At 43.1% G+C, this 26,519-nt stretch overlaps 1 protein-coding gene across 4 annotated transcripts in view; it reads left to right on the forward strand.

The window, feature by feature from the left end:
* The window catches only part of ptprsa (protein tyrosine phosphatase receptor type Sa), a 254,365-nt gene extending 241,547 nt beyond the window's left edge, over positions 1–12,818 (forward strand). For all 4 annotated transcript variants that reach the window (XM_080770974.1, XM_080770973.1, XM_080770972.1 and 1 more), the window contains 4 exons: positions 84–209; positions 3,869–4,023; positions 10,126–10,261; positions 10,751–12,818. In XM_080770974.1, coding sequence (XP_080627100.1) covers positions 84–209; positions 3,869–4,023; positions 10,126–10,261; positions 10,751–10,819 — 486 coding nt within the window. In that variant the 3' untranslated portion in view covers positions 10,820–12,818. The remainder of the gene's footprint in view (positions 1–83; positions 210–3,868; positions 4,024–10,125; positions 10,262–10,750) is intronic.
* Positions 12,819–26,519: the final 13,701 nt, after the last annotated feature.

Raw genomic sequence — 26,519 nt, forward strand, 5'->3', positions numbered from 1 at the left:
ACACGCACACACTATTATTATTATTTTATTGTCGTGCTGAACATAGTGGGCGATGGTGCTGAACGTGTCCTCCTCCCTCACAGGAAAAGTGCCATCAGTACTGGCCCGCGGAGCGTTCGGCCAGGTACCAGTACTTTGTGGTGGATCCCATGGCTGAGTACAACATGCCCCAGTACATCCTCCGAGAGTTCAAGGTCACAGACGCCAGGGTAAGGTTTAGGAAGGCGTATACCTGTGTGTGTGTGTGTGTGTGTGTGTGTTTGTGTGTGTGTGTGCATTCTGTATTTCCTTACAGAGCCGCAGCTCTGTAAGAACTAACGGTCAATAGTAGTGGTTCTCAACCCGCGGGTCGGAACCCCCAGGGGGGTCCCCAGATGACAGTGAAGTGACAATTTAAGGACTTTTAAGACCGCGGAAATAAAGAAAAGAAAAAGACCATTACTGTATCAAAAGTAATCAACCAACTTTACCATAAACATTGGCCAAACCTTGTCATATAATATATTTTTAAATAGACGATCTACAAGCTTGCGAGGCGTCTTATTATTCAAATGCCTTCATCCAGTGCTAGTTATTATGGGCAGCCGAGTGCATTTCAGCAGTGAGTGACGGAGGCCATTTTGAACTGTGTAAAGCCATTCAGACATCATCTGTGATGATGTCTGAACACTGTGGCAGCTAGTTAGCATTCCTCCTGGTGGTCCTAAAACCCTGCATTACACTGCACGCACGCACACACGCACACACACGCACGCACACACACACACACACACACACACACACACACACACACGCCCTCTCTGCACACACGCACGCACGCCCTCTCTGCACCGGCCCCAGTGGGGAGATTAGACATAAGGACTGTTTAAGCTGGTGCTCCATCACTGTGCATCCACACACACGCACACACGCACGCATGTGCACACTCATTTAATTCTATAATAATTCCCCTGTGTCTACATTTTGTGTCTCCAACACAGAAACACGCTCACACTGCACAACATGTCCACACACATTTACCAACCCTGGAGCCTTTCTCATGACTGCACAAAGACTAATAATACTATGCATACGTATGCACACCCCTGTCCTGCACGCATGCATGCATGCACACACGCACGCACGCACTAAGACAGAGAGAGCGTGGTCATGTGCTGAGGTCAGTGTTAGTGTCAGGGCACAGAATAGTTAATTAGCATTGAGTGATCAAAGTTGTATTTGTGTTCACACAGATATAACTGAAATCACTAATTAGAGAGAGAGAGAGAGAGAGAGAGAGAGAGAGAGAGAGAGAGAGAGAGAGAGAAAGAGAGAGTGTGTAAAGAGGGAGACAGACAGACAGGGGGGAGAGAAAAGAGATTGAGGCAGGGAGGGAGGGAGAAATTAAGAGAGAAATGGAGGGAGACAGACTACTTGGGGAATGGATGGAAAGACTTAAATGGGAGAATAGAACGAGTGAGTTAGGGATGATATAGACTAGAGAGAGAGAGAGAGAGAGAGAGAGAGAGAGAGAGGGAGAGAGACGGAGAGAGAGAGGCGTTATTGACGGAGGGATGTAGAGGGCGCTAGATGAAGGGTAAATGATGTGTTGTGTGAACGTCGTACACAGATAAGTCAATGAAGTGTGTAGGTGTGAGTACTACTTTCCAGCATGTGCTCACTCACATGGTACAATATAATGTGTGTTCTGCATGCATGGTTCACATAATATCACAAGCCTGGGGAGTATGCGTGATTGTGTGTGTGTGTGTGTGTTGTGTGTGCGTCAAGGAATGAGTCTGCCGGGCGTGTGCGCTCGCGTGCAGCAGCGCTACAGAGATTGCACGCGTCGACTCTCGAGCCAGTTCGAGTTTAATCGTGCGCACGGCGAGCCCTCGGGTTGTGTGTTAAAATTCCTCTGATATACTTCTTCTGACTCTTCTCCTCGCTCCTCCCCTTGTCTCCTCCTTCCTCTTCTCTCTCTCTCTCTCTCTCTCTCTCCGCTTGTCTTTGTTGTGCTGTTGTTGTTATCTTTGGCCCTCTTTCATTTTTAATCCCTCTCGTCGAGGCAAAATGTTTGTCGGATGATAAAACAAAGACCCGGGAAGAAAATGGAACAGAGAAAGAGAGAGAGAGCGAGAGATGAGGGGAAGAGATTAAAAGAGAGAGACAGAGAAAGAGAGGAAACATACCTTTTAATTCAGTACTGTAGGCAGCATTGCTCATCGAATTAGAGCAGGTACAACAAACACTTTTCTTTTTGAGGGGTGAAATGATGTCAAATGGCATGATGTCCATGGGCTTTTACTGTTTGTCAAAAATCGTTTGCCAGCCAAGTCTATGGACTTTTAGGGCCCTTTTTTGCCGTGCTTAACTGCTTTGCCTTTTATTTTTTTACTATTTTGAAAACATTTTCAAATAGTTCCACTAGTCAATCTACATCGACAGGTTGTGAGCTTGTAGATCGGCTGTTTGAACTATTCAAAAATGTTTTACAAAATAGTAAAAAAGACAAAGAAGTTTAGGGATAAGAGCTATAGTACTGACGAAAACATTGCCCTTAATGTTTGTTTACAGAACTAAATGAGGTAATAATAATAAGGTTTTGTTTTATATACAATAATAACACACTGCATTCATGTCTCGTAACGTAAATAGTGGCGGTGAATCTGCAATGAATGAATATTCATAATATGCGTTGGTTGCTATGCTATGCTAAGCCTGACACAGTGAACCACCCAGAGCCTCACTCCCATGTGGCTGTGATGTGTGGCAGAGGATTACTGTGTCTGCTCCAGTTTCTCTGTCCTCACCTGGTCCCCAGGTGAGGAGAGAGAAACTGGAGCAGACGTTCTACCACGGAGGAAAGCCTGGTATTCGTTCCGAACTGGCCTGCTGTGTGATCCTGTCTAGGCCGCACCTATTGGAAAAAAAATATTCATAAATTATATATCACAAGTTAACTCGTGTGAAGTGAGGGGTGCTCTTATCATCATACATCGTCATATTCCGTATAGTACACACAGACACACAAAGCTGGGCATAAGAGGGGCTAGCCGATATTGGGTAGGCTTTCAAATGATGATGCCCTTGATCGCTAGGCGTGAGTAGATCTGCTATTTTCACAATATACCACAAACTGTACTATAAAACCTAGCTGGTAAAACATTGGCCTATTAAATGATCAAATAATACAAGAAACCTTTCTTGTATTATTTGATCATTTGTGTGTGTGTGTGTGTGTGTGTGTGTGTGTGTGTGTGTGTGTGTGTGTGTGTGTGTGTGTGTGTGTGTGCGTGTGTGAATGTCATGCCCATTGTAAAGCACTATCGATAAAGGCTATAGAAATGCACCATTTCATACCATTTACCGTGTAGAAGATTTTTAAGTGGTTAATGCATTGGAACATTCACTGTCATATTCTTAGTTTGAAACTGAGTGAGGAAACCCTTCTCTTCCCTCCACACACACGCGCACGTGTATGTGTGTGTGTGTGTGTGTGTGTGTGTGTGTGTGTGCATCGATCAGTGCAGCATTATCTCAGCCAGCATGTTGTCTGGGCTGCTGTCCAGGCTGATAGACTATTGATCAGCTTTAACATGGCGGCTGCAGTGTTCTCTGACGCTCACACACGCACCAGCAAGAACACGTCAGGACATGAACGACGCACACCCATGAATGTGCACGCGTGTGTGTGCGCGTGTGTGTATCAGCGTTGATGTCTCCGACTAAAACTACGACGAATGTGTCGTCGTCTACCTTTTTCACTGACTAAACTATATATAACCATGTCTATTTCATTCAGTGGTTCTGAAAGGCTGACAAAAAACGCCTCTCTCTCGCTCTCTCTCTCTCTCTCTCTCTCGTCCTGTCTTCTTCTTCTGCACAGGACGGCCAGTCTAGGACCGTGAGACAGTTCCAGTTCACCGATTGGCCGGAGCAGGGCGTGCCCAAGTCCGGGGAGGGATTCATCGATTTCATTGGCCAGGTGCATAAAACCAAGGAGCAGTTTGGACAGGACGGACCAATCTCTGTCCACTGCAGGTGAGAGAAGTCCCCGCCCTCCTTGTGTTCTCCATGTTATTGTTGCTGTACAGTGTTAAAGGTCATTTGAAACGGGCAGCTGATGAACGCAGACGTTGTGGCCTGGATCAACGAGAGCTCTGCTCCAGGTCTGCTCATGAGGGGCGCGACAACGCAGACGTAAAAAAAAAAAGCGAAAAACAGAATCCAGGTCTGGTGAGTCGCGGTCGTGTCCACGAAACGAACACGCGCGTGACAATTTCACGGGACCGTTTTTGTAAAAAAAACGCTTGCGTTGTCGCCCCTCGACTTCTCTGCGCGTACAGAAAGAAGAAACGCAAGTCTCATTGAAAATGAACTGTAGGTGCGTTAAATCACTGCTGGTTTGAAAGGACGCAGGACGCAGATCCTAGATCAGTGTCCACATGATTTTTTTTGGGAGGGGTCCCCAGATGACAGTAAAGTGACAATTTTAATACAATATAACTGCTGGCTGGCTGCAGTTATTGTGATAGTAGACCATAGACCATTACTGCATCGACATTAATCAACAGGCTACACTGTACGTGGGGGGACAGAGCTTTCGCCTTTGCTGCCCCAACCCTGTGGAATGCCCTCCCTAAGGCACTCAGAGATGCCCCCACCCTTCAAACCTTCAAATCCACCCTCAAAACCCACCTCTTCAAAATTGCCTTCCCTAGCTAACCCTTTTCACTGTCTTTTAATGTTCTTTAGCTTTTACTGTTTTTTTTCCTTTTCTTTCTATTAAAGTTGTTTTTAATTTGTTGTTACCTCTGTAAAGCCCCCCCATGTAAAGCGTCTTTGGGTACTCAGAAAAGCGCTATATAAGTTTGAGATATTATTATTATTATTATTAAAAACTGGTCAAACATTGGCCAAATTGTCAAATGATATAAGGATGTAAGAATTGTGTTTCTGAAAGTTTGGAACAGTGGTCTATAGCTAAAATGAAGATCTACAAGCTCACAATGTGTCTCATCGCAGAGCATTGTGAGCTTATAGATCTGCTGTTTAGAGTTGAAAACAAACATCAAACTCAGCAAGATACATACTGTATGTGTTTATAGAATTAAACTTGTTGGTGTGGTTTTCTCTCTTCATAAAGTCAGATTATCTGGCGGCTTAGACGCGTTTTGCGTTGTTTCACACAACAAATTATATCTCACAAACTTCTCCACACCGAGAAAATGTTCGCGCTACCTGCAAAACTATTAGTCACTAGATGGGAGAATAAGTACAGCGATATAAATGCATGCGACTCCGGGTTAAGGAGGATTTAGCAGCAGCAAGATTTTAGTACCAAGTTAAAAATGTCCTCCCTTCAAATGGCAGATACACCCCCGCACCCCGCAACCCCCCTCCTCCCTCCGAGCAACCGCTCCTAACAGTATGCCGAGACGAGGACATAGAAGAGAAATGCAAAACAAGATTAAATTTCTTCTTTTAAAGAGTTACGGCAGACATATTGTGCTGTGCAGCAACTTCCTTATAAGCGTCAGAACATCACAGATCCTCTCCTCTCCTCTCCTCTCCTCTCCTCTCCTCTCCTCTCCTCTCCTCTCCTCTCCTCTCCTCTCCTCTCCTCTCCTCTCCTCTCCTCTCCTCTCCTCTCCTCTCCTCCTCCTGCCTTATGCTCTGCACTAATGGTGCGTTCACACGGGCAGATGCAAAGATACAGTGTACAATTCATTGTCAATGGAAGCCAAGCGACATGACGATGCAAAGATACAGTCTACAATTAATTGTCAATGGAAGCCAAGCGACATGACGATGCAAAGACGCAATGGATGCGTGTAGCTAGTCCTGAAATGATACTCCCATTAGTCTTTGCGTCTGCCCATGCAAACGCGACGTCATACTTTGTGGCACTGATCTACTGTTTTAATAGAAAAGAGCAATTCTATTCGCAACTAGTGAAATGGGACATGCTGTATAGTGTATACAGTGGCCTGACACCTACTGTCCAGCTATTGTATTGCACAGTGGGTGAAAAGAAGTGGGTTAACCACACCCCTTAAGGCAAAATCACACCCCTCGGGGGAGTGGCCCCAAGTACTTCAGAGAGAGTGACATCCATAGGTACCTCTCTGGAAGGAACGAAGTTTACTGTACTGTACTTTCTACTTTTGGTACTTTAAGTAGTTTGATGCCAATACTTTTGTACTCTTTTACTAAGTACATTTGGAATTCAGGACTTTATCTTGTAACAGAGTATTGCTGCTATACTGCACTAAAAAAGTGAGTACTTTTCCCACCAGCGCTAAAGTATAAATCAAGCTTTATTATGGCTGCAGATATCAGTGCCGTCACCCCCAGCCACCACGGGCCCATCTCCTCTATAATTGATGAGGCCTAGAGATGCAGCCTGGCATTTAGCAAAAGGCTGAAAGCAGCGCATGACACTTCCTTTTCCCCCCCCTTTTTGGTTTCTTTACAACCACCCTGTGATGCATTTTCATGGCCTCTGTGGGGAACTTCCAAGGTAACCTTTGTCATTAAGGGTTATTTAGCAGCGTTGACCGGCCGCCTCAGTATATATGGTGGTGATTCACATTCCAGTCCAGCCTCCACGCTGTGGAACCTTGGGGTTCGACCGGGGCCATATCGTTCGCTCTCCTAGCCCGGAGCAATAGACTTTCATTCAAGGCCCGTGTTTTTGTGGCTTCCGAGCCTATATAATATACAACTTGGTGACATTTGATATTGTTGCCAGAGATGTCTGCCCACGTTGTGGGCTCGTCGTTATTTATTTTTGAGGGCTGCTATAGCTAGGCCCTCCAACGTCTGTCTGGGCTTTCAGACATGACGTGATGTGGCAGCCAAGTCTATGGACTTTTAATGTTTGTGTTATTCAGATCAGCTCATGCAGCCCTTTGTTTTGAGCCTACTTCCTACCGGGTGCTTCTGTGTTTATTCCATAAAATAACAACAGTACAGGTTTAGGGCTGCAGTGAATGGTGCTGACAGACTGGCAGAATATGGCTCATGAGATTAGTCATTTTATGAAAGCAGGTGGCACTGTACGTTAACAGAATATATTAAGAAAAATTACACCCGTGTGAAGTGAGTGGCGCTCTTATCGTCGTACATCAGGTAAAAGAGATACTATGCCTATTTGCTCAGACACTATGACGTAAAAATTAATGATCCATTCATTGTCAAGAGAATTTAATGTTTGTGGATGGAAGTTTCCTATATTCACTAAAAGCCCCTCAAACATGTGAGGGGCGCCTACTGTATTTATATCAGCCACATGAGGTAGCTATCAGTCCTTTAGTGCCCTAGTAGCCTGACTATACTTGGCTACCTATATGGCAAACGATTTACGTTAAGTGCTCTAAACATACAGATACAGTACATTAAAAATCCCATGGACTTGGCTGCCACATGACGTAATCTTAAAAAGCCATGCATTGGAGGGGCAAAAAAAAAGAAGAAAAAACTCAAGGTCAACGTCAAAGTCTCCTGAAAAGTGCCTCTGTGCAACCTAGAATTAGACGACCACCATGACATCACCTGCCAGTGGCGTGCTTAAAGACGACACTGATGTCACCTGCCACCTAATGCCCCCTGGGAGCTGTAGTCCGTGTCAGAGGAGACCCCATAACACTTGAGTTATGCCGCCCCTCTATAGGGCCATTATCGACGGCGAGAGAAAAGTGTCCGCAGGCTGAGGGATAGCTCGTATGGCCGTTAACAGGACATCCTCTGCAGTGTGATGTCTGGCCACCGGCTACTGGCTCATATTCAGAGTAAATTAAGATTTACTTTGAACAGTGAACTGCATACCATACATGGAAGAAGAGTACTTTTCGCAACGGTACATCCATTCAAAGTGGCCTTTAAGTTAATTCAAACACCTACCTGTGTCGTCACTGTCGGGCAGAAACCTCTTATCTCACATATTCTAACTCTGTGTGTTTTTTCACCTATACTTGATCATACTACAGCGTCACACAAGAGCATCACAAGTAGCAGATATGCAAGCTCCAACCATGGCCTGAAGCCACGCGCTTTGAGCTTGTACTGTAAATCTGCTATAATTTGGTACTTGACGTCGTGGATTGGAGTGCTGAAAAGTTACAATTTTGGACACATTGATTGAGGTTTCCACCTGACAGAGACGATAAAATATCTATAGGATTATTATGAATTATTGAAAATAGCTGATCTGCGAGCTCGTATAGCTTGTATAAGATCTTCAATGTTCACATGTCTTGACTAAATTGAGAGTAATAATAATGGAAGAGAAACTTGAGAAAGAGACTTCCATTCCGCTGTACCAGGTAGTCCGTTTCACTCTCCAGTTGACACAGCTTTAAATGACTGCCTCATTGGATGTTGGAGAGTGACAAGCAGCAGCTTAGTGGCTGACCAGAGCCGCCCACAACCATGCACAATGTAGGCATTTAGCAGCAGTGTTGTTTTCCTCGACTAAAACTAAGACGAAAAATGTTTGTCGACTATTCAATTTGTTTTTTTAAAGAAAGAGTGAGCAAGTAAGAAGAATAAAACGTTCCGAGTTGCCATAGAAACCATGTTCTGTTTCCACACACTGTTGCACACGCACGCACACACACACACACACACACACACACACACACACACACACACACACACACTGACACCTCGACCGAATAGCTCACTCACTGCTTTTCACTCATTTACTCTCTGTCATCCCTTCATCTACCTCTTAATCCCCCCCTCTGTCTATCTCATTATTTCTTCCTTATGCCCTCATCCACCTCTCTCTCTCTCTCTCTCTCTCTCTCTCTCCCCCCCCCTCTATCTCCTTATTTAATGGACGTAGTGGCTTTTTGTCATTAATTGCCTGATTACTTCCTGTGAATGGGAGACACACCAAATCCTCTCCCAGCCATTTGGCAGCTCTGCAAAGCTGGCATGTCTGTATGAGTCTGTTTCTTGGAGGGCAGAGAGAGAGAGAGAGAATGAAGAGATGAAGTTGTTTGCGTAGTCCTCACTCACTCTCTCCTATCTTGGATTGAGAGAGAGAGAGAGAGAGGGATCTACTAGCTCAGTGGTCCTCAAAGTGGGGTCTGGGGACCCCCGGGTGGCCTTGAAGGGGTTCCAGGGGGTCCCTAACAAATTTTTTCGTCCAATGCTATATAGGCCCCAGAATAGATAGACGATAGGGTTCAAGTGCTTAAAGCTGTCTGTCAGTGTACATCGGCTTGGAATCTTGACTGCTTCTCTGTTGTTGTTTCCTTCGTACGTTGTCTTTTCAATTGGTTACGTAATAAAATAAACACAATAAATAGAATCTATTGTTCCTGTTCCCTGGAGACATGGCGCCCTCAACACACGCCCACGCGTGTAAAGCGCACACAGATGCACGGCTTCTGCTAACCGTCGCCTTCGGTCCTCCATGTGGCGTGGTGGTGGTGGTGCTGACATTGTGCTCGGGGAGGTTGGCAAATAAATCTGTTGTCATATCAATTATTGTTCCATCGGTGAAGGGGAAGTCATTTCACAGCAAAGCAGCTTAGAGAGAGACAGCCCTCAAGTATAGTCCAGTATCAGAGGAAAGACTCACTATTTAGAGAGAGAGAGAGGGAGAGAGAGCGTGATGCAAGGGAGATTTATTTTATTCTCATCTTTGGGCTACTAAGGGGAGGGAGGTGAAAAATGTGTCTGCAAAGAACAGCTTGTATCTCTCTGTGAGTTTGAGAGGATGCATGAGTTATGAGAGGAGACGTTTTTCCATGTGCCGAAGACTGCATGAGCTACAGACGTTTGAAAGGTGCACTCATCTACTTATTCCACTGTGTGTGTGCGCGTGCGTGCGTCCATGTGTGCGGTGTGCGCGTGTGTGATTGTGACTCATATGCGTACTGTATTTTCTTACACGAGTCATTTTGAGTTTGAGAACATGGGAGCTAATCAAAAGTGTCCTCTCATCAAGATGACCTCTCCCTCCCTCCCTCCCTCTCTCTCTCTCTCTCTCTCTCACTGAGCTTTTAAATCTGCTCACGCCAGCATAACTTGTGGTTATTCTTGTTAACAGCCTTGATTAATTTGGTTGTTTTTCGTGTGTGTGTGTGTGTGTGTGTGTGTGTGCGTGTGTGTGCGCGTGTGTTCCAGTGCGGGGGTTGGCCGTACGGGCGTCTTCATCACGCTCAGCATCGTCCTGGAGAGGATGCGCTACGAGGGCGTGGTGGATATCTTCCAGACGGTCAAGATGCTGCGGACACAGAGACCTGCCATGGTCCAGACAGAGGTAGGTTATAGCACTGGTTCCCACAGTGGGATCCGGTCTCAGAGATAGAAATGCCATCAAATGGGCGTCCGTAGCCTAATGCATGTCAAACTGGGGGGTCGTTGAAATTAAACGGGTTGAGAATCACTGCACCGTAATAATCTTCTATTATGGGGGTCCCTGGCTTATCTTTTCACATTTACTGAAGTAATACATTTACAGTACTTTTTCCACCACTGGGAAATTAACGACAAAACAGCCACCAGAGGTTAGTTTACTCAGCTCAAGTACACTACAGTTAGTTAGTAGTAGTAAGTAGAATGTAGGGTGAAAACTAATTCAATCTATGGTATAGCTTAAATCACTGTGTATCCTCTAATATTATATATGTTATTTTATTACTCACTATCTACAAACTACTGTATACATGAGACCATAAATATGTTTTTTCACAACACATGGCAGATGAAACTGTAGCACTGAGTTTTTTGTATGTTTCCTTTCCTGCAGGATGAATATCAGTTCTGCTACCAGGCCGGTCTGGAGTACCTAGGAAGTTTTGATCACTATGCAACGTAAAAAGCCATGCCGCCCTCCTCCAACCCCCCCTGCCCCCCTCCCAAATCCCTGCCTCCCCCTCAAACAGTCTCCTGAGCCATAGAAACCCCTGTTTGAAAATTTGAAACCCACGACTAACCGTATCAACAACTATTTTAAGACAATGGAAATAAAAACCTCGGCTCCCATTCAGCCAGAATCCCACCAGGTCCAACCAAAAACAGGACCCACTAGATGTTTAGATGAAATCCCCCCTCCCTGTTAAAGAAACCCAGGCCACCGAATGAATTCCAATTGGTTGGGGGAGGAAGGGGGTCATGACGCGACGCCACTGTCAGGACAAAAAACAAAAGAAAAGAAAGAAGAAAAAAAAGAAAAACCCCGAAAGTGGTCTTGACCCGATGGAAAGGAAACCAACCGCCTTGGATGGAGCTGTGTGGGGCGGGTGGGGGAATCGATCCACGTTGTCAGAGCGATAACATTACCTCAAGTGTTTCTAGACGTGGAGAGAGGACGTCGTAAAAAGAACATTCTGTGGGACATCTACGTGTCAAAAATGATCTCATCATCCATACTTAGACCAACAGGTCTACCGTAGGAGGAGGAGGAGGAGGAAGAAGAGGAGGAAGCGATGGAGCAGAGATCAGGAGGCGTGTGGGAGAAGACGGCGTAGGCAGAGTGAAACACTTTTCAACGTCTCTTAGTTTTTTTTTTATATATGTAAGGGAGGAATGTTGAAGTACTCGATCAGCATTTTTAGGGCAGTAATATCCAGAAGAAATGACCAAAAAATAAACCGTGGTTTCCCTGTGTGAACACGGAACGATTGTCCCCTACTAATAATCTGGTCACCGATGTGAAACACACGAGTAAGCAAAAATACAAACGATATAGACCACTAAGACCAGAGCTGGAAAGCTTTGTCAGTATCACTCATCCCCTGTGTGTTTTTTTCTTTTACTGTCGTACAAGTGATAATGTTCTGCCATCCGTCAAACTGCTCAAGCACTCACCATAGTGTTCTCCTGCATATAGGCTAAAGGCGATACTTTCACGCTTTATGAGGTCGTGAGAAATTAAGAACCGGTATCTTTCAAAAAGGACAGTGTAAGCGACATTTTAGCTCGACAAATTTTTGCCAATTCCTGCTGATAAGGAATCAGTTTCTCCGGGTAGAAGGGCATCGCGTGGCCTCGGTTCACCAGAGAGAGGTTCTGTTCATAGCCTATCACAGCTTTTTAGCCGTGTCGTCCTGCGATCTGTTCCAACGAGAGAGAGAAAGGGGAGCGAGAAAACCACATCTCATGAGCTTTCACCACAATCCAGACCTCACTTTGGAACCAGTGCATCACAGAGGGGGGGGGGGGGGGGGGGGGGGGTTGGTGCGCCGCCCGCCCGTCCGCCATTTTTGAACAGGGGAATAATTTGGTGGACATGATGACGGAATCAACTGAACCACCAAATACTGGACCGCCTCCAGCCCTCCACATAGAAAGCAAAAAACTGGGCTTTCTCTGTGTACAGAGAGTGACACAACCACCGTCATCATTTCTAATGTTTGTTTTTTTTGTCTTACGGTAGAGTGGATTTTCTTTTTTCTTTTAGTTTATTTTAGGGGCTTCTGCTTTAATTTCTGTCAAAACCAAACATGCTGCTTATCTGGTGTATGCTGTACGTGAGATTCTTATGGTGTGGGGAGAAAAAAGAACGCGCCAGGCTAGCTCTGTGATGTGCTCGCGTGCGCCAGCTAGCTCTGGGATGTGCTCGCGTGCGCCAGCTAGCTCTGGGATGTGCTCGCGTGCGCCAGCTAGCTCTGGGATGTGCTCGCGTGCGCCAGCTAGCTCTGGGATGTGCTCGCGTGCAGGCGGTCGCGAGGGAGAGCCCATCCACCCGTCATGGCGCTCCCATGTGTCTTCTCCACTTCTTCAACGTATTTTTACCAGACCAGGAACTCATGAATGCTACAGTTCTCCCTTTTGCAATCACAAGACTGTACTTGAACGTGGTTGAAAGCTGTTGTACACGCGTTGGGGGGGCGGGGGGTTGGTGGGTGGGTGGGTGGGTGGGTCGGGTGTGTGCAGCCAAGAGGGTCTCGTCTTGTTGAACCTTGACCTGTGGTAGCGACATTCACAGAAACCCAAAGTTACTCGCTCAATGTCGCGACGCAAAAGAAAGTCAACAATGACCTTGGAATAAACAGTTGCCTCCGGTTGGATCCTTATACATGTAAATGTGTCTAATAGAAATCAAGCTTTGGATTCTCTACCCTACTTCCTTACAGTATCTACATTGTTATTTTTCTCCGGAGGTCGGCTCCACGGTGTACATGATGGGTGTACTGTATGCTTTTAACCATGGATTGTGTGAAGGGGTTTTGGGGGGGGGATCGGTATATATATGCACACAGACAGTGGAGAGAAGGATGGGACTGTGTGTAATCTTTTCTTATTTCCAAAAAAGCCTTATTGTTATTCTAACATTATGGAAACAATGTTGTATTATATGATGACTTATTATTTTACTTTACATGAACTGACTTTTTTTGTTTTGTTTTGTTTTCCTTTCGTTGGTTTATTTTTGTTTCGTTTTTTAACAGAGATATTGTATCGAGTTTTTTTAATTAGCAGGTAAAAAAAATGAAATGCTTATTTGTTCATATTACGTTAAAAGACATTCTATTTTTTCACTGTAGAAGTGTTAAGTATAACGTGTGTGTGTGTGTATGTGTGCATATTATATTCACACATTCACACATGCATATAAATATTTAAATGCAGAATATAAATATATATCCAGACTCTTAGTATCAATTCAACCTTTCAACTCTCTTGTTTTTGTTGTCATTTCCTCTTTTTTTGTACAACCATATTGTTCACGTTTGAAATTATGATGAATTGTTTTTTTTATTATTGTTCGTTTTTGTAGCCACGACAACCATGGGGAAATATTGTTGCGTTTCCCCGCCCGGAAACGACGATGAGGCGATGCGATTGGCCGAGAACCTCTCTGGCATTGCCATTTTTTTAATCTCCTACCACTTGTGGTAGACCCTGTGCCGACGAGGAGAGGTGGCGTTTTCATTTAGAAAAAGAGGTGGAAAAGGAACTAATTACTTTACTTAAGCACTGTACTTGAGTACAATGTTGAGGTACTTTTACTTTATTGGAGTATTTCCAATGTTCTGTACTTTTACTTCTACTACACTACATTTCAGACGCAAATATTGTACTTTTGCTCCACTACAGATTTCTTTGAAAACTTTAGTTACTATAGTTACTTTGTAGATTTAGATTATTATTACAAAACATGCAGTAACCACTTAAGCCCTATACACATTTCATTTGAAAATAGAAGATCTACAAGCTCTCAACGTGTGGCATCGAGTTCTGCTATTTTCAAATGATTTTGTATACATTTTGAAAACTTGAAATTAGACATTCTGCATAATGAGTACTTTTACTTTTGGTACTTAGGTACATTTTGATGCCAATGCCTTTGTACTTTTACTCAAGTACATTTTTAATTACGGACTTTTACTTGTAACAGAGTACTTCTACATTGCAGTATTGATACTTTTACTTAAGTAAAATAATTGAGTACTTTTCCCACCCCTGTCATTTAGAAATCCCTCTTGGAGGGTTCTTGTATCATTATCGTGTAGGCATTAGTAGTCAATGCTTCAGCTTTTTTTGTTAGTTTAGGAAGCCATTGTTGATGAACCATTTTGTCAAACCATCACATCTGAGAAGTCATCCCGTTTTTTGTTTATATTTTAAAAAGAAATCGGTTTAACTTGACATACTTTGCCCTGTTTTCATGTACAGAGTATTGAGAGGAAGGCAACCGTTTTTAACTAAATCTTCTTCGGTTGTATCTATTTTTTACCCCCACCTTCTTTTTTTTCCACCCCAAGACGTACCTTTGATCATCCAGTTTGTTTGATATCAACTCTGATCCAGAATATTATATCTGTAAATAAACAAATATATAGATTATATGTATTTGTATAATTTGACCCTCAAGCTCTCATACATAGGCCTACAAGTTGAGATGGAATGGCCGAGGTGGAATATTCTGCTCAAATGCAACTTCCTGGTGTAGTAGTGTGTAAAGCCTGGTTCCATCCCTGCTCCCACAGCTTTTCTCCTTTGAATTCCCGCTTGCTTTGTTATTTTCATTCGTTTCCTGCTGCTACTGCCGGCAGTGGAGCTCAATGGGACCGGCGTCTATTCCCAAAACTATAGCCCGAAACAGAGAAATGAACACCCATCAGCCATGTGAAGCTCAGGGCCCTCAGGTTGGCTGTGGTTGGTAAGATAATGCTCTGCTCGCCAGCCTCATCTCTGGCATGTAACCAGACATCATGCAGAAGGAGCTTCCTTTTTTCTAGAAAGAAAATACAGGGAAAAGGTTTCTGATTAATTTTTCCGTCACCCATTGTTTAGACCTGTTGGGTTTTCCTGTTGTGGCCTCGATAATACAGGTCAGGTGTACTGATGACGAGATGATGGACCCAAGGGTCTCCATGTCTCCTAAAGTCGCCGCCTTGCCCCTTAAATCATGAGTATTACAGCAGCCTGAGTGTGCGTACAACACACACACACACTCTCACATGCGTGCGACACATGATGAGGTTCTGCTTATGACTATGAGCAGCAACAAGTTTCGTTTTTTTCCCATTCCTAATAGTTTTTCCATAACCCGCAACTCCCTGAACTGTCAAGATATACAGTATAGACTACTGGTGTCAGATGAACGCTACTATACTGGCTATAATACTGTGGCCATTGTTCAGGCTGCTTCATCGTGATACCATTTCTCTCAGAACAATAAGTTTTAAGTCTTGTATAGAATCTCACACCCATGTTTTTGTTAGGCCATGTTCTATTAATGGGATGCAGAATCAAACAAACAAAAACAGAAAACACACCCCCTCCCCCAAAAGAATGAGGACGGGAAAAAGATAATCTGGATTCATGTTGCAGAGCTGTAAAGGACAAAGGACAAAGACGACAAAACACTTGCTGTGAATTCACATTCCCAGCGTGTCCTTTTTGACAGCGGGAAACCTTGAAACGTTTCATCATGCTACATCTTGGAATGAAGGACTTCTTTTTGAGCGGAACATAATAATAGACTGGTTTAAAGGGACCCATGCCAAAACTGAAAGACGCGGAAGTCTCTGGACAAAAGCTTGTGCAACGTGTAATAACTCTTTTGACTTCATGTAAAGATGCTAGACTTTTGACAAATGACCGCCAAAATTGCGCGTGGGTGGTGGTTAAAAATTTACAAAAGATGAAATTACAACAAAAGAATAGTGCCGTACACATACGACAGCCAACAAATAGAAGAACCCAAACTCAGCAAAATAGTTTTCCTTTGTATGAGGGCCAAGTGCTATCGCTTTCAAACTGTTATTCTGACTGAAACAATAATTGGTTTAAAACCACTGTGTATGTAGATATGTTGACTTTGTATTAAAGAAATGTTGTCTGAAAAACATGGACTGTCATTTTTGGTCAGCATGTACGGAGGAGAAGTTTCACTTCCATTTCCCACAGTTTGTACATATGTCATGGCTGATATTATTAGAGCCTGCCTGCTCCGTCTGGACAATATATCGGCCAACTTCTTTGACATGGAATTGGCAGAATGCAGCTGAGTCCCAATTACTGTATTTCTTTCAGCCTGCAGGTTTCAAATTAAAGTTTTAATTTTTTTTCACAAATAACAGATCTGCAAGCTAACAGCATTGCAAGCTGGTTTTTATCACCATTTTTCTCTTTTTCTTTTTACATTTTTAAACTGGGCTATATCAGGACGAAGGCATATGTTTTGCACTCCGTTCGTGTGTCCGTCCGTCTGTGTACAGCTAATCTCCGGCACCGTTGGCCCGACCAATGCCAAACTTGGCAAAAATTGGAAATTGCGGAAATTGAAAATTGCGGAAATTGAAAATTGCAGAAATTGGAAATTGCGGAAATTTCGGAAATTGGGGAAATTGCGGAAATTGGAAATTGCGGAAATTTTGGACCGTGGGCTATAGCCCATATCGTACTGTATGGGATGCTGTGGACACGGTGTCAGCTCAATGCTGTTCAGCATCAATAGGTTGTTTTGGAGACAAACAGAGAGGCTTCTTCTGTAGCACTGGAAACTTTTTGATAAGCTTGGTCAATATTGATCCACAACATTTTGGGAGTAATCAAACCTACTGTTGAAGAGATGTAAAAAAAAAAAAAAAAAAGAGAATTTTTTTTGAAAAAAGTGATTATTATTATTATTATTATTATTATTAAGAAAATGGTGCATGGAAAATCTATCTATTCTATTCTATTGAATGCCATGCCATGGTTTATATTAGCCCTGAAACATGGTTCACATGACGTCATGTGAACCATGGCTATAGGTTTATACGTAGATTCATGTTTCATGGAACAAAGAAAGGTCAAAACATAAAGTTTGTTGGCCACGACATGGCCAATTGGTATAGTTGTTTAGTCCTGCTAAAGTTTTGGACCTGTAACTGAAAGAAAGAGACAGACAGACAGTTCATCTATGTATCAGCCGGCCTACCGACCCTGCTGTACCTCCAGTGCTACAGAAGAAGCCTCTCCGTTTGTCTCCAAAACAACCTATCGATGCTGAACAGCATTGAGCTGACACCGTGTCCACAGCATCCCAGGTGTAGGCTTTGGGCCCATCTGTCATTTTTAAGGGCCGCCTCGCACTCAATCAAATTGCCACTAGAGGTGAGATCGCAATGTCTTTGGGCAATGGATTTTCATTCTTTTTGTGCCATGACCGCTGATTGATGACGGTGGTATTTTGACACAGAGCTGCATTTCTCCCCCCTGAATCTGTATAGGCTTGCAGCTAGGATGGCCCCGCTGACACCCCTTTTAGTTTCCCGGCTTGGATCCAAATGTCAGTAAATCCTGATTATAAAGGTGGTCGTAAACACCTAATGGCTTGTCATGAATATTTCAGAAGCCTGAATATCATACAGAAATGCCCTCCAGAATTCCACAACCCAAAACAAACGACATGTCCAATAGATAACTGCCAGGAACAGAATGATACAAGGTGTCTTTTTTTTCCCCACCCTCCTTCCGTTGGCTTTTTAGTGGCGTGATTGGATTGATTTGTCATTTGCAACTGAGAGCCCAGGCCACAGGGCTGTGAAAAATACAATTTATCGCTTTGCCATTTATTACCAATTTCAGTGTTTTTTGGGGGGGTTCAATGTCACATCGATTCCTTGATCGCTTGCTTAGCTGTGTCCTAATGAGCTTCTGTTGGAATCACTGCATAATCACCGCCTTAATTCACTCCCATATGCCTTCGCCCCTTTACTCGCCTGTCCTCCTGCCATCATCATAAACAGCCTGCATGGGCTGCGCCGACGCTCTCCAAGCACACAATTAGGCACATCATCCTTGATGTGGGGAGTCGCTCTGCATGCTTCAGCCTTCAATAAATGACATGTTTTCACCATGTGACAGAATACTGTAACAAACTACCATTTCAGCTGACAAACAGCTCTTTGGCTGCGTCTCTGGTTCATCATTTATCACGTCGTAGGGAATAGGTCTTAAGGGATTCTTTTTGAGCACTTCAAAGATTGTGAAATGTGACTAATAGGCCATCAGATTAATGACATATCTAGTCATTTTTGTTTGCCGTATAGCTTTTACTCTGAATGTTTTGACCACACAGAGGTTTTACCGAGGGAGTATACTCTAAGGTTTTACCCCGAGGATGTGTGGGCCGGATGGAAGAGCAAATATCAGAAGGTGAAGGTTTTAGCTTGAAGCCCAGATGGGCTACTCTGCTGCTGGCATTTAGCGAGACTAAGGTCGCATTCTCACCAGAGAGCTTTGCTGCGATTAAAACGAATCCTGCTGCGCATTTTCAGAAAGTGCGCTTCGTTTGGCAGGTGTGAAGGCTCTTTCGAATCCTAATGCGCAACAAAGAACCGCATTTTACTCCGAGCAAAAACGGGGGTTTCGCTTCGCTTCCAATCGCGCTTGACTACGATTCGGTGCAGGTGTGAATGCAATCCGCAGCAAATACAGGAAATGAAGCAAACATACGTCAGGCGGGTGAGGAGCTGAACACAGTTGGAGACGGAGAAGGCATATTTTACGCAGCGCAAAGATGTCCCGTTACCGTGGATAGACGTGGTCGAATGAGGAGAGTGGAGACTGAAGCCCTGATCGAAATGAGGACGAGTACATTAATCAATTGCTTAAGAAAACACAAACACTGCAGTGCAGTGTAATAGTATTATAGCCTACAGAATATTCTGTCTGTCTGTGCGTGCCGTAAACATGGAGTGCTGTCACTGTGTGGGGACTAGTGGGGAGTAGGAACTTTCATCTCGATAAACTTGTAAACATTTTGCGCTGCTGTCTGTTATATCAGTGCGCTCAGCGCTGTGCCTCCATGCCCAAAAGAACAGTGCGTGCGTGGCTGCGTGCTTATAGTGAGAGAGCGAGAGAGGGGGGGGCAGTCCCAGACCGTCGGCACGACACATAATGCACGTTATGAGTATAATTATCACCATAGATTTATCATTTCACTGTGTAGGCTAGTTTATGAATGTAACACATTGATAAAGGTCCCCCCTGCTGCGTTTCCAATTGCTGCGGATCATGACAGTGTGAAGGCAAACCATAGCCAATTAAATATGCAAGAATCCCATTTCTCCTCCCATACGCATTCGAGTCTACCGAAGTATTAGGTGAGAATGCGACCTTTAAGACAGGGCTTAGAGAGCATCAAGGGATGTGTTTTTGTAAAGCTCAGAAAGCTAATCAAGTTGATGGACAATAGAACGTCTGGTTGTTTGCATGAAAGTCACCAGGGCAGCCGGCTGTGGGCTGGTCAAAAGATGCTTTCAAGACTGTTTACGGAGTAACAAATGCTTTTCCGTGTTATTGCAGTGATTGTGTCACATCATCATTAGAGACTGATGCCAGAGTTTTAGGTCTTATTGTAATTTGAGAGTCTAAGACCACCTATTAGTAATGTTTTGACCGATTGTCCATTACATGAATTTTCCCATATCGCCCGCGGAGCGCCCCCTAGTGGCCCTTGGAATAATAATAATAAAATAAAAAAAATGATGTGCGCGATATATAAAGTGCTAGATTAACATAATGACAGTAATCAGGCATAGTTGTTTCTATAGGGCGAGGGGGCGAGGCAATTTTATTTGCGCACGCATGAGACTGGACCATGGTCTTATTCAAAACTTTTTTATTATTACTTATTATTTGTGGACCTTCAGCATTTTTTGTTGAGGACCCCTGGCCTACATACATCTTTGTGTTTGAACACAAAATGCATTTGTAGAATCCAAAAAAATCCGCGCTTCGCGCGCACGCTGTGCGGCCCTCCACACACATTCCTTCTACAGCTGTGGCCCCCGACCTAATCTAGTTGAATACCCCTGCCATACAGGCTTTGGGCCCATCTGTCATTTTTAAGGGCCGCCTCGCACTCAATCAAATTACCACTAGAGGTACAACAGTTTTTGAAGATGCTATTACCAATGAACTTCAAGTCTTCAAAGAGAGGCATGCCTCTTCGTCGCAGTCGAAGAGCGTCGCAGTCCCGCCCCCTTTCAGAACGACGAGTGGCCCAGGAAATATTTCCCCATTCATTTTCCCCATAGGCTTTTCAAAAAGTATTTATTTAAAGACGTTTACGCTGCGGTCAAAGCCAACTCAGGCAACTCTTGTTCATCATGACAATAAACACAATGTTTTGGGCTGATCAAATACTTAGTAAGAAGAAAATTATTTGACCTGCCCAAAACAATGTGTTTATTGTGTTGGCTTTGTCCGCGGCGTAACCGTCTTTAAATAAATACTTTTTGAAAAGCCTATGGGGAAAGTTAATGGGGAATTATTTCCTGGGCCACTCGTCATTCTGAAAGGGGGCGGGACTGCAACGCTCTATATATTTGGACCAATAAAGTAAACAACCACCAATGATCAATGATCAACACTTGCAGAATAGTTATAGATAACGATGTGAACCAACCATACCCTGAACGTTCCTTCAAATTCATTACTATGCGAGCATGGAACAACACAAATCAGACTATTCGTTACAAAACTCACAGGATAGGCTATGTTTCATAATAATGAAGCTGTGATGTGTGCCAAATTATTTTGAAATGCGGGTCACCATCAGTTCTAAACAGATGCCTGGGCTTGGATCTGGCATAGATTTGTCCAAACATCTGCACATTTATTGGATATTTTTAATTACGTTTTGTTGTCCCAATTCTTTTGGGGAATTTACCATTAGGGGGTGTCAATGTTGCTGGCCTGATGCAAATAATTTGGCATCAAATGAATGAGCATCTGTACAATCTTTGATGCAGATGTTGGAAACTATTCTCATAATCTTCTTCTTCTTCTATGATTGGACACTGTTAATTGCTGCTTCCAGCTAATGATTGACATGAGAGTCTACCAACAACCTAAATTGACATTTATGTCTTAGTCTTACACAAATAGTGTGTCACCATGGAATCAATACAGTAGCCTGTCAAACTGATATATTGACTAACCCTATCTGTAAATCCGAAGGCCTATTTGGGGTCCAAATTCCAATCATGTAATGAGGAGGATAACTTTGACTGCATCTGCCAGATGCAATTGTATTTTTTATTATTAATGAAGATCACCCTGTACATGTAAGCTATTATGGCTTTAAGTACCTCCTTTGTCTTCACTCAGACACATAGCATTTGTCCAATAATCTTTTCAGGTATAGAATCAGTTATTCCTCTTTCAGCTTGCAACATAGTGTGGGCTGTGTTCTCTCTTTGAGGGAAGAAAAAGAAGACTAACCTTTGAGACTGAGGTCGCAGCTATGTTGTGTGTCCCTACTGCCATCTGCTGGGCAAAAGCTGGCATTCTGATTATCAAGGCTACATTTCCATTAAATTAAACCTGAGATTAACATAGATGATGTATTGAAGTGTGTTGTTCTGCCCTGGAGGCTCGTGCTTACTAAATCATAATGACTTCATCGTACAATATACTCAGCAATAAGACTTGGGCTCATTGTTTTTGGGATAATCATGACACATGCAATGTGTACTTTAAGAGCATCATTGTTAATGTGTGTGAGCTCCTACATACTGTAAATTCAATCACCGTTATCAAAGTGAATCACTGCTCTGTAACAAAGACACCCAGATCAAGTTTGCACTGCCTCTAATCTTTCACTCAATAGCATGCCGTCTCCTGTGGACAGGTGTTGAAAACTACCACTTGTGCTAATACACTGCAAGCAACGCATCTACAGATTGTGCAACTGTAGGCTACAATGTGATTGTGATGTCCATGCCAAATTAAAAATGCATATCATAACATAGACATATTTTACCGACATTGTGGATGAGATGAAACGGTGAGTTGAAAGATAGGACCTACTTTCTGTCAATGAATGCCGTGCAGGTGATTATATTTCATAGTATTCAAGTTTTCATTTTCAATAACGCAATGTGCTGCTGCCGGGAAGCACCCTATGATCCGACGGTCCGATGGTGGTCCGAGGTGCGCTGGGGGTCGGGAGCTATGGTCGGGAGTGGGTGGGTGGTTAGGTTTAGGTGTCTGCCCCGGGCTGCATTATGTTACATTTTAGATAAGTGGTCACGTGACTGGGCTGCGTCATGGAGCCAAACTACCCGGAAGTTTGGCAGAATGCACTGGAGTCAATGAGAGCTCATGAACAAACATTATTTATGAATGACTCAGACCTTGTAAAGTAATCACTTCTGGAAAATAACAGAAGACATGTAACCGATATGGCATTTGTATGGCTCATTTTGCTAGCTATATCGTGCAGAAACCATGCAAGGCACCAAACAGCACATCAGGAGCAATTAGGGGTTCAGTGTCTCGCTCAAGGACACGTCGACGCTAACTCTGGCTGAGCCCGGGTTCGTTTTTATGAAACAAACGCTTTGCAGATTGCAAGAGGATAATTCAAGCTTGCCCTACAGCTGCAATGTTGGTGAGTTTTTTTTTTTTAACAATATATTTATTGGATTTTTTTTGGGTCAAACAGACAATACAACAAACAAAACAATACACAATACAGACAATGCAATTACCCAAAATGAAAAACAAACAAAACAAAACAACAACATACAGTACGTACATAATAATAATAATAATGGCATTCGAATGGCAACAATAACAGAGTCAAACAACAAACAAGACCAAAAACAAACAGCTGCAGAGAACAAGATCAAACCATTTCCCCCATTAAATAAGACAAGTCATTAACCGTAATATACTGAATAAACTTTCCCCATATCCTATCAAATATCTTCTGTTTATTCTTTAAAGCATACGTGATTCTTTCCAGAGGAAGACACAATGACAACTCCCTAAACCACTGAGCAATACTGGGTTTGCCTATCTTTTTCCACGATAAGGCTATAGCCCTTTTGGCTTGTAGTAAACATAAATCCAGAAATCTTTGTTCGCTACTCTGAATCTTATGGCCAGGTGGGCAAAGACCCAATAGAAACAGTTTTGGGTCAAGCTCAATATCTATCGACAATATCTTCTGAATCTCCCTCCTCACTTCTTCCCAGAATTCTTTCACTCTTGGACATGCCCACAGACAATGGAAAAGTGTACCTTTGTCCCCACCACATCTGATACAAGTATCTGGAATATCTGCACTAAATTTATTTAGTTTCTCTGGAGTGATATAGACCCTCATCAGCGAATTACATTGCAACAGTTTTAACCGAGTGTTACCGGTCTGGGATTGAGCATCCATACAGGCTGAGCTCCACTCTTCCAATGTCAATTCCTCTTGTAGATCAGCATTCCATGCATTATATTTGGATTCAGAGGATTCAGGAGAGAATTCTACTAACATAGAGTATAAATCAGAAATGATGCCCCTATTAAAGGGGTTTCTGATAAGCTCTTCAATGTTGGTGAGTTAACGTCATTTAATTTAATACAAGCAGATCGGAAATTCGATTTGGATCAATGGGCTGTCAATGGAGGGTAGGCCTATTGCAACTCTAGATTCATCTCATTATTTAAAAAAAAATCTAGTGTTGCAAATTGTGGCTATAGCACTGCTTAAAAAAAGAGGAAAGAAATGTACTATTAAAGCTACATCATTCTGAATGTAGTGAAGCTAGTCTATACTCACTGGGAAATGTAGTTAAGCTATAGTATAGACGCCCAACACTGCCAAGAGATATCATGAGTCTTTAGGGGTCGTTCTAGCTGAAAATTGGTACGAATAATATAATATCAAAGTACAGCAAATCTCTGTCTGTCTCTGCAGCATCACGTGTTCCTTTGAAGCAGAGAGCAGCACTGGATGTGGACGTCTCATGGGTGAGTAGCAACATTATGCATCCTTCTACGAGTCCTGTTGCTGACCCCCTGCTGTTATCTCCTTTAATGTCCCTCCTCTTCCCTCAAGTCCTTCCTTCACACGCTCTTCCTGCAGTGTTGCCAGATTTCGCGAGGGAAATAAACGACCAGCAGGTTTATGAAAATAATCCCAAAAAATGCAACTATAGGAAACGTGAGCAATTTAAACCGATACATTGGCTATATTTGAAAATAGCTGATCTGCAAGCTCACAACGCGTTGCATCGTGACACATTGTGAGCTTGTAGATCTGCTATTTTCAAAACAATTTTTGAAAGAATGTGAGAAATTGGGAATATATTTATGAACAACACAAATCTTGTATGGGCCCGGGTCCCTAGTTGCTACAAAATATTTTCAGACGTGTGTCCATGGCCAAATACACATTGGCATGAAGATAATGTTTGAGAACCACTTAGCACAGTCCCAATATGCAACAACACTTTAGAAACAAGACAAAAAAAACAGTCTCTCTCTCTCTTTCTCTTCTCCTTCACTGTTTTAAACTCCAGTTCCTTCTCTCATCAGTCATTAGTGGTGTAAGAAAGAAAAACACGTCTGGATCAAAATCAACCTTGGTTCCCTGTTTTGGTCATGATTATTTTCAAAATCCTTCAAAAGGTTTAATTTGTTTTCTTTTTCTGTTTTGAATGGTGAAAATGGCAGCTCTAAAAGCTCAACGCGTCGCAACACTTTGTGAGCTTGTCGTACAATGAATCATACAGTAGGGCTTAAGTGGTTATATCAAGTCATTTCATATTGATTTCAAGGGATAATATGTGTCATGAAGCACTTAAGGCATGTGTAAAATATAGCTTGTTCTACACTGTACATCTGTGTTCATTTATCTCCAGTGCTACTTCTTTACGTTACCACATCAACCCTTTGAATATTCAAAGTATAAACAATTTGAATAGTGTAGGTGTGAAAACAGCAAAGTCCATATTTCAAGGTGCAAAGTGCAAACTGTGGAACTGCAAGAAAACCGTTTTAAACATCTCACAAATGCAGATGTGTTTCCTTTGCTTAACTTGTATAACATAAAGCTAATGTTGCAGTGTGCAGGCCTGCATCAAAGCATAATGTGTTGCAGTGTGCAGGCCTGCATCAAAGCATAACGTGTTTAAAGATAATCTCCCGCAGCAACCACCTGCCGCGATGCAATATTTCCTCTCCAACGATGGGGCTGTTCCTCCTGCCATACTACTGATGGCTTGTTTAGAACGGAGAGCAATGGAAAGTATGTTGGCCCAGTGGCTGAAAGAAAGCAACGCAATGTTCCCTCTATGTAATCCTGTTATTGCACCGTACATACATCCATACAAGGACAAGGAATGTCTGCAGCTAGGATTCAATGCCCTTGTGCAGAGGATTACGGCTAGTGGCTATGTTTCATCTTCAGGCTGACTTGCTCTTGATAGACACTCACACCCTGAAATGGCCCCCATCTCTGTGTAAATTGTAATCTGGGACATTTAGCATCAACAAAGTGGGCTCTAATGTGGCCTAGTCTCTCCAGAGAGACTGTTCTGTATTCGGAATGGTCACAGGTTTGATCTTTGCTCTGGCTCAGCTGACGATACGTCCTTGAGCAAAGAGGCTGCATCAATTACCTACTCGCTTATTGCTCTGGATAGATTTGTCCATTAAAAGCACATGTTTTCAAAGCGGGGCCCGCAGTCCCCAGGGGAGGCCACCAGGAGTCACCAGGAGGCCAATTAGAGCGGAAAGGGGGAAAGAATCATTGTGTGAGTGTGTGGGGGGACCTATAGTATATGATTTCTGTTTTTAATTCAATATTGATGGAATATTTTAAGGAATGATGGCAACAATGTCAATTCATGTAACCAAGAAGGCTGTTTTAAACAAGTTCAATGATTGAAGTTGCTTAAAAACATATTATTCTCAATAAAAGCTTAAGATGCGACCGGTCGGCGGACCATGGCCACGTCACTTTGACTCAGATATAACCATGAACAATAAGGGATCTCCATAATATATAATGAGATCGAGATATAATAAAATCTATTTGCAGTTGATATTTCTCTCATACAGTACATGTATACATGCTTACATGAACCCAATTCTTGACTCTATTCTGTGGGGGGAACATTTACCAGAAACAGCAGATCTAAGGCGCAATGTGTCACGTTGCGACTTGCGAGCTACACATTTGTGAGCTTGTAGATCTGCTGTTTCTGACCAAGGGATTCAGTGTAGTAGAAAACGAGCAGACCAAGTACAGTTGCAACTCAGGTCCTTTTCCATACTGGCATAGG

The sequence above is a fragment of the Protomyctophum bolini genome (genome assembly GCF_963924005.1).
Source record: "Protomyctophum bolini genome assembly, chromosome: 8".
Taxonomy (NCBI): Eukaryota; Metazoa; Chordata; class Actinopteri; order Myctophiformes; family Myctophidae; genus Protomyctophum; species Protomyctophum bolini.